We start from the raw sequence: 13222 nt of genomic DNA on the forward strand, positions 1-13222 counted from the left end.
TCCTACTTGCTAGATGGTGACGGGCTGTAAAAAGTGTTTATTTTTGTAATTCTGTACTCCTTTGAAATAACCACAAGGGGCAATGCCTGCTGTGACCGAGGAACTGTGAACCCGATCAGTGCAGGTAGAAAGCAAACCTTTGACAGTTTGACGAGAGAGAGACTCGGGACTGAACACTTGTGAAGTGATAGCAACTTAAAGAAACACTATGCGCCTTCAAGGCCCTCCCATCACACCTTGATCGACACATAAATAGGCAGATCCACAGGTACTATGCATGGATGAGTGTAGCAAAGGCAGAACAAATGTGATTTGGAGACAAAGAGCTGGGGCTCATGGAAGAGTTCAACAGTGACTGATTCTTATTTAACTAATTTGATCAGCCGCCATTGGGTAAGAGGAGACCTGTTTACAAGGTGGAATCCATTCATTTGATTTATTTTTGTGGTCTCTCTTTCTATGTGTGTGTATGTGTGTGTGTGTGTGTGTGTGTGTGTGTGTGTGTGTGTGTGTGTGTGTGTGTGTGTGTGTGTGTGTGTGTGTGTGTGTGTGTGTGTGTGTGTGTGTGTTTGAGAGAGAGGATACAGAGATAAACATAAAGAAAAAGTATATAAATAACAAGATAAGAGAGTTAAATAGAGCGAGAGGGGGGGGGGGTTGGCTTTAAAAATATTATGGTATGCGAGCCTTGACAGTTGAACCTGTTAATTATAACTGCTTTTACTTCCGAATATTTTGGTTCTGTAAATACACACAAGGCAGTGAGAAAACAAATTAACCAGGGCGAGGGAGATCCTCGAGGTATGTGGGTTTATTAGGATTTTTCACTTACACTTTGCCGATCCTATTTTAGGCAGGGTAAGAAAAGGAGGATGCACGAGGCAAAGCTCCCTGTTTACCAAACCTCCTTATAAACCCGCTCTGCGCGCTCGTGCCCTGTCAAAAACACATGCAACTCCGGGTCACGTGACCACTGTCATCCGCACGTCGCATCAACGCGATTAACTTGACAGCTTTCCTTTGTATCGGGAGGCAATTCAATAATGTGTGTCCGAAGCTATATCTAAGAATAAAAAACTGTCTCGACAGAGACATGATGTAGCATAGATGCTCCATAGATACTCCAGATACTCGAGTCTTCTCAGCCTCAGCCTCCTTATGACACACACACACGCACACACACACACACACACACACACACACACACACACACACACACACACACACACACACACACACACACACACACACACACACACACACACACACAGTGTGACGCATTTCGACTTGCAACTTAATAAAGGGCAAGATGCATGTGAATGGATAAGGAAAATCCACGACACTCGAATCTACAATCACTTTTTAAAAGACGTGCGTGCTACTGGTCGACTCTGCTGCTTGAGCACACGAATCAACCCCAAAACGCCTCTTGTTGAAAATGGATGAAGTTGGTCTATGGTTCACTCGTGTAAATACGGCATATGCATTAGGCTAGAAGCAAACACTTGGACGGAGATCCGTCCATGATGAGACCACCGTGGTCCAGTCAGCAACCTCCCCCAGGAGGAGGCTGCTGCTGCTGCTGCTGCTGCTGCGAAGCAACGGAGGAAAGTTGGGACTCGCTCTTACCTTATCACCGCTGTGTCGCCCTGGCGGATGGTGATGTTGTCGGTCGCTCGCTGCATATCCACACTCCGGACGGGGAATCCTGTTGGGATGAGACAGAGGAGTCTGAAAAAAGAAACCTGCAACTGCCTCCAGCACGACTTGCGTCCGACCTGCATTTTCGCGGGGGGGGGAGCGAACTTGGCGAGCTATATAGATCCAACAACAGGAAAATAGAGTTGTCCAAACTACTCGAAAACGCGCGGTGCGTGGACCCACGTGGGACGGACGCACTGGAACGAGCTTGATACTCGCGAGGATGAAAGAAAAATACTTCAAACGTGTTGTTTACGACGTTTCTATGTAGTCCACTGATGCGTAAGTGCGGCGAAAGCAGCTGCGACGATGGAGAGGCGCGATTCAGAGGGTGGGGATTCAGCTCTCGCGCTCTCTCTCTCTCTCTCTCTCTCTCTCTCTCTCTCTCTCTCTCTCTCTCTCTCTCTCTCTCTCTCTCTCTCTCTCTCTCTCTCTCTCTCTCTCTCTCTCTCTCTCTCTCTCTCTCTCTCTCTCTCTCAGATTATGTAGCACTCGAGCACAAATCGCATTGCTGCCCTCTTCACGATACTTTGATGCTCGCGTGCTCGTTGTCAGGACAACAGCACCACCTGAGGTCCTATTTTGTTAGACACAACTCTTCGGACCATAAAAAACAACAACGAGTAACCTATAGTTCAGAGAAGTTCAGGGTCACGTATAAATTCATAATCTACTCTAATCGACCCCCGTCTGTGCTATTCTATTTTGCACTAATTGAAGAACGCAGAACGTGTGGCCGAATACTTGAATGTTGTTGTCTGGCTTCCCCCAATCCACGTTTCCACTGTAATTACTACCGAATGATAAAAAATAAAAAATAAAAGGGCTGATCCTGTGGGTCAAACATAATCTGGTGGCCAGATGCGGGGAAGCCAATCCATGAATAGCTTAAGCAGACGTAATCTGTTTCCGTCTAGACCCATAGCTCCATACATAATTACTGCCTTTTTAGCCAAAGCAGGCAGGTTTTTTAAAAAAAAAGTAAGGTGTGTGACTTTAACTTGATGAGGAATGCAAATGCAGAATGAGCTTCACTTCTTGCCAATCAGGTATGAGCTAAATAAACCCAAATCTAATGCTCATCCGGAGACATGCTTAATGAATTGCAAAGTGACAATTAAGGCAACACATTTAGCATTTTATTAGATTCAGGGAAATAAATTAATACTAATGCGTATCATTGGAATTCACAATGTATCTCTTTCAGCATCTCCTCTGAGATGGTTCTCGCTCATATTGTTGTTCATACAAACAGCTAAAGTCTTCCTTAAACTGGCACATGCACTTGCTATTCATCGGTTTGCCATTGTTCACACCATTCACATTATAGATCATCTTAACTGAAATGCAAATTAAGCGTTAGACTTGCATATCAATAGCCTACATCCCTTAATCTGAATTAAATATGTTATAATTGTTCCCGGGAGCAAAGGAAGAAATAATCCCTTTACAAACAAGATATGTCAGAGCGAGGGAGAGAAATAGAAAAGCACTGTGGTTAAGCTTTATCTTCAGTGTCAGCACATTTTAAGCAGCCGGCCAGACGCTGCAGACTGACATTACAGGGGGTGCTCGCGGCGCCATTGGCCAAACACACAAGCACGAGGGATTTACATAAAGTTATACACCATCATAATAACACATGGGGAATCGGCGGGGGAATTTACAGGAATTATGGGTATTTATGGGATGTTCACAAGCAAATATTAGTGAAATAAGCATTGACTCAATCTAGTTGCAACTGCAAATCTACTGCCATTGTTCCCTGGTATCCAGCACTGGTTGGTGACTTGCCTCTGAAATGCAAAGAGTTGCAGCAATTCCTGTCCGATTTCAGGGTTTATGAGCCAGGCGATGCATTAAGACCAATTTAAAAAGGGTTGTGTCGGGTCCTGCAGGAGCAGTGAGCGTCGCCCCCCCCTCCCCCCCCCCCCCCCCCCCCTTGCATACCGATTTCCACAGGAATCGCTTTTCTGTTGCCTGTTAACAGCATTTCGAGGGAGAATTTATCAAAAGCCTTCTATGATTTCAGAGGGAGTCAGAGTGAGAGAGGGGGGAGAGCGAGATGGACAGATAGAGAGAGAGAAAGAGAGAGAGAGAGTAATAGCAACCTGTTTGGTGTTTCAGAGGAGGGGAGGGTGGGGGAGGGGAGGGGGTTGGAGAGAGTGACTCTGACCAATCCCTTACAAAAGCCATGGGATCCCTTTCTCCTTCCTGGGACTTGAGAGCTAACACCCACACACACACACACACACACACACACACACACACACACACACACACACACACACACACACACACACACACACACACACACACACACACACACACACACACACACAGAAGATTATTATCATGCTAGTGGGAGACCCACAGTTGTTTTGGAGAACTGTGATTCAGACAGAATTGCTGATTCAGCCTGCTGAGCTGTAAAGAAGGTACTCGATTTCAATACACATACTCTTCCTCACTATTGGACATTGCAGATCTCCATAATGAGACCAGAAAAAAACTCCTAATGCAACTGTCAAGTCGGAAATAGCGTTCGGCAAACAAAGGTTCATTGGATCCGAAAAACAAATTGTACGCTTCGCAAAATTAGGTAAAACAACCAAAGCCATAATTACTGGGTCTCTGTTTATTCAGGAATACATGCAAAAGTAGCACTTTTATTGTATTGAATAATGAGACAAAGTACTGCCATCAGAAACAACAGTTAAAGGCTCAACCTGTTTTCCATCCGGTTATACAATCTTCTTCTCCCCATCACACAGTAAAGCACAGGAATACTCCAGCAGAGAAGGCCTGCAGTAGAGCATCTTCTCCCTGCTTGTCAACGTCTTTTCTCTGCGTTTGACATGGAAAAGGACATAATAACTGTCAAAAACAATAATACAACATAGTCGATATACAACTATATTCTTGCCCTCTTCTGGAATCTCTTATCTCGTCGCAAAGAGGAGAATGGGTTTCTTTCCAGGCGCAAAATCCCTGTCAGTTTTGTGCCAAGATCTCCAGACACTTATGTGCATGGGCAGCATTAGTGACACTATCATGTTGTTATGGAGAAGATGGCCATCCACTATAAAATAAGTGACGGTCATCTGGGTTAAGGAGTGGATAATGAGGCATGCACCAAAGCGGCAGTGAATGCCGACTGATTTCATGCTCGTTACCTAACGAATATATTCACGAACACATCTCTCAGTCCGACCACAAAGGCATTGGTCTGTAATGATGGGGAGGGGTGTACACTGTCACTCCTTGGAATGAAGCAGTGAAGAGCAGAGAGGAGAAGGCGGATCCATGTTTCATGCTATAGCCTGGGGCACAACAACACCAATGCTTTACTGTCTGCCGTTTTTGTTTTTAATTAGGAATATTTTATGACATGTTGTTTGTGTGAGGCTGTTTAAATATGGGGCTGCATTGATTTAATTGCTCATCAGGGCAGCTGTGTTGCACACTGGCCAAACACACAATGCATGTTGGGATGCAAACAAACCAAATCTTCTTTGGATCACTATGGAGATATGGAGATAAGCAGCTGCTGTCTGATTCGATTATTTTTGCAGTAGCATCATGATTAGATAGTGAAAATAACCCCATGTTTACGATCATTAAACTACAATCGAACAAAACTAGCCTGGCATCGCTAGACGACTTGCAATTAGTGTGTGGAACCTCTCAATTTCCAAAGGGCGTCACCAACGGGTATAGACCAACATGGCTCTGGATGCAATTGGAACCAATCACAGCAAGGAAAGGGAAGTTGTGTGTTTTTATTTTATTGAAAATATACAGTCCAGTTTGTTGAAAACTGTTTAGATTGAATCAACAGACCTTTCTACGTCAGCGGCAGCCATCTTTGTTCTTGTTGAAAACGCCCCTTTGGCGCTGCTCTGCACTGGCATCGTATTTATCCCCCCTCATATGAGATGAATGATCGTGATTGGCCGGTCTATCATGTACCGGGCAGAAATCTTTTTGTATGGGAGCGGAGCCAGACCTTATCCGCAGAGCAAATTAAACATGAGCTTGTGAGATTCGTCTGGTTTCCGGACTAGAAAAAAATGAGGCGAACCAAAAAAGTGAAGCTCTGTTTCCCTCCAATCTTCTGTAACATATGAAGCTCCCTCTCTGCATTTAAACTAAAAATCTCTGCGGCTCACCTAAAACCAAGCCAAGTGACGCCTTACTAAATCATGAAGAAGCCCTCTGAGCACAGGCAGGCCGGGGTGAGCTGGCTATCTTTATCTGGCGTTTGCTCCGACACAGCTATGCCGTGTGAGGGCAAGTTACGATCAACGTTTAGATAAACAGAAGCACCGGGAGCCATTTGCACTTGATGAAACTTGAAAAACTAGCTGTGATCATAATTGTTTTTTTAAAAAAGAAGGCTGATACTGAGGACAAAACAACATCCTGTCCATTTCTTCCAAGCCTTCAATGAGAATAAGCAACACAATGTAAGCCATCAAGTGATTTGAGGCAGAATGGTAAATGTTCTTCCATGCATAGAGTTGTGCAAAGCATGCGTGATGCATTTTTTTGGGATATGAACCATATTGCATTTCTGTTCATATCTAGGGTTAGCACAATGTATTTGTGCACTTGTTTTTGGCCCTTGGACATATTTCCATTGCCGACCTTTAAAAAGTTCCCATAACAAACTGCAGACGAAGGAAACCATTCAACCAGCGCCTCACACAATGTTATGAATACATCTGTTGGGCTTTGCCAATTAAATGTACACTCTGTGCCCAGATAACCAGCTTTACGAAACCGAACTATGTCTGGGTACTCTGTCCTTCTGAGGGTGAAGCCCATCAAACTGTGTAGCGAGGGGCCTGAGTCGCTGTCCGTGGTCCAGATCTAGTTCACTCTGCACTCTGCAGGACTCGTTCTCCCCTGATGTGTCAGTTCCTTTAGGAAACACACAACACCGTCTAACTATTTAGAAAGACAAACTTTATTTTCACGCCATGTAAGATATGACTCAGTTTTGTTTTGTGACTAAAGTGCCCCTGCCTCTTCCCCAAAGTATTCAGTTATGACTCTACCAAAAGGTACGCCGACAAGGGACGATGCCATGCTCAAACCACACGACCAAAAATGAAAAAGAAGTGTGAATAGATATTTCTCATACATTTCCGCTTGCATTGCCTTCACTGTGGGGTTGCTATAGTCCTCTGGCTGAATATCAAGAAGATGGACAGATGCAGCATTGGAAACCGCTACAAGGAGGGAGCCTGCGATAGATGAATAATAATGCAGCAGAGTCTGTTTGGAGGAGGTAAACAGAGGAAGATCCTTAATTTTAACAGCTAGAGAAATAGTGTAACAGAGATGCGCCTTGGGACACATGCTTTATTGGAATCCACCGGAGAGCAGCATAATGAAGTCTAACGGAAACCATGAATAATCCCTCTCAAGAACTCTTATGCATTTGGTCTTCAAAGGGAAATCAGGAAGCAGACAATTACCTCCATGTTGGGGCTTGCTTTAAAGTCATCAAACGGATAAACAAATGAACACGTAAACAAGCCATAAATAAGGCAGAAAACCACCCCGGAAAAGACGTTTAAAAATACCACCACACATTTCTGTAACTTCTAGTAACTACAGAAGGTCTGTGCCATGCGTAATAATTACGAGGCCAAGGCGATGTTAACAACTCTTCTTTGAGGAGAGAGGGAGAACCGCAGTGGAATGTTGATTCTCCCTCCCCTGTTCTGTATCGAGGGCCGCATGAAAACAAAGTGGCATCTTGTGCTGCTGAAGACTATGGAAGATCAACGAGCCTGGACCCGCACAGGATTGCTTTTATTCTCGCCGAATAAGGTCTGTGTCAAACGATAAGAGGCTGCATTAGTGCACCTGCACACAAGGAATAGAGTGTGTTTGGGTGTGGGTTTGAGTGTGTCTGTGTGTGTGTGTGCGGGCGTGTGCGTGCGTTTGTGTGCCGAAAGAATAAAGATAGAGTGTTTTCCTTGTCTTCATGGAAATGGAGAGCATGCATAATCTGCACTGGCATTCCTATCAAAACCTTGTCTCGCTAGCAAAATGCTCGATGCGCAGTAAAGAAGGGGGCCAGCAACATACTCAGCAGTATATATGAATGTGCATGCACATGTACTGTACACACACACACACAAAAAACACACAGACACACACACACACACGCAAACACACACACACCCACAGATACAGGGATACATACCCAGACACAAACACACGTTCCCCCACACACCTTTTTTGTGTCAGCATATCAGAGAAGCATATGTATTGATTATGGCTACACGAAAAAAATAAACAATAGGCAATATTTCGAAATTTGAGTTGTAAATATCCTGCATTGCAAACCAAATAGATTCAATAGATTCTTTAGAGAATCCTATTTAAGATTAATACTGTCAAGAGATGAATTACCAGAATATGACTTTGGTGGTTCGATTTGTGATGCTGTGTGCTTCACTTTGTGACTTGTTGCTGCCAAGTTAGACATATACATTTAATTTATAAAGCTATAACATTCATGAAACTGTTTAGACTAAGCCGTCAAATACATATTGAAAATTTAAGTCAACCTTTAAATTACTAACTTTGTGTTCTCACTTGTAAACACCAGGAGTTTCAGGCCTGGTAAAGTGACTTGTGTAAAGGGCAAATAAAAAAAATGAAGGCAAATAATCTTTCTCAGAAGGTTAAACTTACGAAATGCCAGTCACACTTCCCAACTAATCACCCGTGTAACTCTATTCTTGCCTTGGGATGTCTATTGTCTATTAAGATATATGTGATGTGTGTTTCATTCACAAGAAAGTCTAACTGCTCCGACACAATGCCTACCTGTGGAAAAAGAGCCAACAACTTTCTGACTAAACCAAATATAACCCCTCAAACAAGAGCCAAAAAAGGTAAGGCACAGAGACAAGGCACTGACAATCTATATCGGTTTCCAAAACATAAACACAAAACTTTGTCTTTGTACAAAGTGTAATGATAGCTTGGTGTTTGTGTACGTGTGTGTGTATCTATGTGTGTGTGCGTTGGTGTATTTGTTTATACCAATGCATTCATTGGACTGTGTGGATAATGGCTGTATGTGAGCATCCACTTTGATGTCATATCCAAACTATGAAGAGCCAGTGTGCCAAAAGCTATTTGGCTCCCAAGCTAAACTGTAAACATAAATGACCAATCAGTTGGGGCGAGAGGAGCTAAAACAACAGTCATTTGCATAAAAAGCCACATTGACTTATGCTTAATGAGTTTAACAAGGCCACAAACAACAGACAAAGACGCCTACTCATTGTTGCACTGCTGCCTACGCACGGTGTTTCACCTTATTATCTATGTCAATAGACAATAGGGATGACACCTTACTCCAAACCTATTATAAGCAGATACAAGCAGGAGGACGGCAGAACGATCAACCGAACAGTAAATAAAAATTTATTCAAAGAGAAATCTTGCATGATTTCAGATGTGAGCCAGGGTGGCCTGTGAACTGCTGCATGACTCCTCCGCTCACATCACGCATTACATGGAAAGGGAGAGAGGAAACTAATCTCGTCTGGGTCAATTGGCAATGTAAATTCTCCCGGCGCGGCGCCCGGTCTGCGGTGCGGGGAGGCTAATCATACGGCGAACGTCGGTGAGCGTGCATCGGGGTCCACGGTTTGACCTGAACACTTAGCGGCACGCCGTCATCCGTCTCCTCGCTCAGAGATGGAGATCCAGACCGCCTCCTTGTCCCTGACGCCTCAATCTGGAGGCAGGGGGAAGTAAATAATGGCCGCTTTTGACCAGAACCTGGCAAGGAGGTTCATTTCTTCTGCCTACTGTTCAGTTCTCATGGAAATACTCAAGGATGAGGTCTTTCTTCAGACTGGAGTTGTTAGATATGTCACCAATTTATTTGCGAAAAATAAGGGGAGGAGTAAACAAGCCAGACAAAGATATTTGAGGATACGACAAGGTGAAGAAGAAGCAAGGATAATGTTTAAACTAGATTTGGACCCTTGGACTTTGTATCTATCCTGCAGATGCACTGTGAGGCAATGCCAAATCATTTATGAATGGTAAAATAAATTGCAAATAGATTTTACTGAATGGTAAAATGGTTTAAATAATTGTACGAATGTGGGCATCAAGGTGAGACTGTGTTATATATCATTCCACACCTTTACACAAATAACCTCCTACTTTATACTAAACAAAAATATAAACACAGTGCCCAGAGCTTTCAATAATAAGAGGAAATCATTTTTGAAGAATAATATTCCACACCTTAAAAACCTTGAACAACAACTCTCCATCTAGTCCAGGCATCCATATTGGTAGTTCCTGGTGTGTTTTTGTGTGGATCACAGCATTTTACGCTGACACTGAACCTACTGTCAGAGCTTCCCACACACAGCTCTTCACATGGCAGCAAATCGAACCAAGATCAGACACCAGTCGACCAGCACCCGAGAAAGAAAATTAGGGGGGGTGTTTTTTTTTTCTTCTTCAAGCCTCTGATTGGCAGCCTCTCTTTGAACTTCCCTTGGTGTGACATGTAGGTCTTAACATTATTTTTCTTTTTTTGATCCGCAGCTTGAGTTGTCCGCTTCAAAATCGTTTGAGGAGCAATTTCCAGTAAAGTGAACTTTCCCTGTGTCGGCTGGTAGATGAGGACGCCCTGCGAGGCGGGGTGGATATCAGTCCGTCTGTAGCGCGGCCCCCCAGGCCATAGTCTGCAAATTGATCGCAAGGGATTCCTGTGGGGGGGATGGTGGGGTCTGTTCAGAGGCAGGTGGAGAGAAAGATCTCTGGTCCCAAAAGCTGTAGACATGTCTGGGTTTAGATAAACACAACAGTCCAATGAGGGCCCCCAGGTATGCAGACTTTTACCAAATGAGCAGCCTCCAACCTGAATGACAGTTCAGGCAGTTAGTCAATATGAACCAGAACGACCCATATGAACGTTCACTGGTACAGCGGCCCCTCCCGAAGCAACAGCAAAACGTCACACATTTCAATATTCTGTCTTCCAAAACGAAGTGGATGACATTTTCATTGGAAAATAAAACAACTTGAGATAGTTTTGGCATTAGATTGCACTTTGACAACATTTCCAGCAATACATTTGTATTTTATCAATTAATGCAAGTGATGTTTAGCTTGTTAGTTAATGCAACTTTTTATATTGTATCCATATGGAAACTGCTAGCCTTGAGACCAAGTACATTGCATGTTGCTTGAATCTATGTCTTTGCGTTGTGTAGTCATCTAAGCTGTTATTATTTTGTGTAACTCATGATGGTCTTCCAAATAAAAAAGTGACCGGGGGATGACAGTTATCCTTCAGTCGGATGGATTAGGACGACGTGTTTCTGTGGGGCACAAAGGAAGTTCAAGTTTGCTTTTCTTCCACTGAAATAAATCTGTTCAAATGATTCCTCTTCTAAATACATTTGTCCATTAAGATAATTTTGACAGATAAATACATCTCTAAAATGTTTTTGAAGCATAAATGCAATCGATAAAGTAAAAGGCAGACAGATATAAAAAAAAAAAAAGATCAACATGGGGGTCATTTACAAACAATAAGTGAGGCAAACACACTATTCAAAGGCCACATAATGACTTTATAGTGAGATAGAGATGACGGTAGGTTTACTAAAATTAGTAGATAATATACTGTTATCTATCCCTACAGGAAGAGATGTATTTAGTAGGGGACCTAGGGGTCAAGGACATGTGGAAGTGAGCTAGAGACTCTAGAGCTAGAGGGGCCTCGAAGACTCATATGATATTCAATTTGGGGGCTCTACCCTACAGGAAGTGATGCAAAAAGCATCATCAAAATGTGCCATTGAAACGGATTGAAAATAAAAGGCATCGCAACAAACAAATCTAAGGTCCATGGAGAGAGATAGGAACTTGGCCATTAGACCACCACCCAGGGGGCGCCGTGGGATCACTCAGTGAAACAGGGGGCCAAAAGGGGGCCATGTACACCAACGTAGCGCTGTGGAGGCTTATAGGCAGAAGCAAAGCAAACATAAACTCCTGTTGTGCACCACAAGAACACGATGTTCTAGTGCGTCCCAAAGTAGTTTGCATAAATGTCCTCCCTCGGTCACTAGAAAATCGACGTTTTTATTGACCTTCACATTCACCGAGCGAACATCATGAAAGTAAAATGCACATTTCTCGCAAAAAATGTTTACAGTAGCGCTTTTAATGGCGTAACTATGTTACTATTTCCACCCAGAATAAAGATGTCCGCCATATGCGTCTGTGCAAGCGTCACTCGTTACTCTCTACCAGTGATGTCGGGTCAAGCTCCACGCTGATTGGCTATCGTGGCTAAGCGTCACGCGTAGGTGCGTCAAAAGTTCAAATTTTTGAACTCTGCGCGTTGGTGCATTGGGCGCGTTTATGTGCGTCATTACGTGCGTATGCCGTGTCTAACTGTGCGTTCACACCAAACGCGACGGGGCGACAGGTTTTCATTTGTCGCGCCACACTTTCGCCGTGCACAGGTGAGCGTGTTCACGAGGATTTGTGGCGCGACAAATTAGCTCGAGTTGAAATATTTCAACTTTGACGCGAATTTCGCGTAATGACAGCCAATCAGCGTTCAACAGCGTGGCCACTGAGTCACATGTGTAACGTAACAGCCAATCAGGGTTCAACCGCCGGACTCAAAGTCCGGGGTGAACTGCAGCATGGAGGAGAATGTTGCCGTTTGCGACTCCCGGAGCTCTATATATAATATAATAGTATATAATATAATATTTGTATAGATGATATCCCGGCCAAAAGCTCTGTGCGCCTCCGGATGGCCGTAGCGCGGGGAGCTCTCATAGGGATTGGGCTTCTCAGGGTTTGTTTACCGGCGTTGCTATGTTTCCGGTCTTGTGTGTTCCAACGGTTTATTAGGTAGGCCTATCTAATAAATCTCTGTCTATTCAATACTTCATTCACTGCCTCTTCCGTGGTCATTACAATATTATGAATATACTGCGTCGGGTCCTCGGACGTCTCTCCCTCTTCCACAAAAGGTAAAGACATGCAATGGTGGATATCTTGTTGTGGCTCGACAAATTCGACAAAACTTGCACAGCGACAGATTATGAAGATATGTGTGGCGCGACAAGGCGAACGGGCGACAAATTTGGTGTGAACGCACAGCAACGCCCCTAACGCGCCGCTTTAACGCATGTAACGCATGTACGCGCCTACACCAATGGTTCCCTATGCAAAAATGACGATTTTCAACACCACTGACGCGCGTAACGTGTGCAGTGTGGCCGTACCTTTACACAACACAAGGACATTGATTAAAAAAACATGCAAGCTACGGGCTCTCAGGCATAGCAACGTCCATATGACTCACAATGGCAACGATAGAAAACGAAACGCATTTACTAACAAACTAAACATCACATACCTTCACTGACAGAAGTTTCCGAAAATAAAACAGAGGATATAACGAATGTCATCGATTCTGTATGGCAGACAA

At 43.8% G+C, this 13222-nt stretch overlaps 1 protein-coding gene across 2 annotated transcripts in view; it reads right to left on the bottom strand.

The window, feature by feature from the left end:
- Window positions 1–13222, bottom strand: part of lsamp (limbic system associated membrane protein) — a 406372-nt gene that overhangs the window by 146248 nt on the left and 246902 nt on the right. Inside the window, exon 2 of one of the 2 annotated variants that reach the window (XM_030381455.1) lies at window positions 1630–1708. In XM_030381455.1, the coding sequence (XP_030237315.1) occupies window positions 1630–1708 (79 nt within the window). Of the gene's footprint in view, window positions 1–1629; window positions 2059–13222 lie in introns of those variants that run through there. The other variant, XM_030381454.1, reaches the window with a different exon arrangement.

Source organism: Gadus morhua, chromosome 16, assembly GCF_902167405.1.
Source record: "Gadus morhua chromosome 16, gadMor3.0, whole genome shotgun sequence".
Classification (NCBI taxonomy): Eukaryota; Metazoa; Chordata; class Actinopteri; order Gadiformes; family Gadidae; genus Gadus; species Gadus morhua.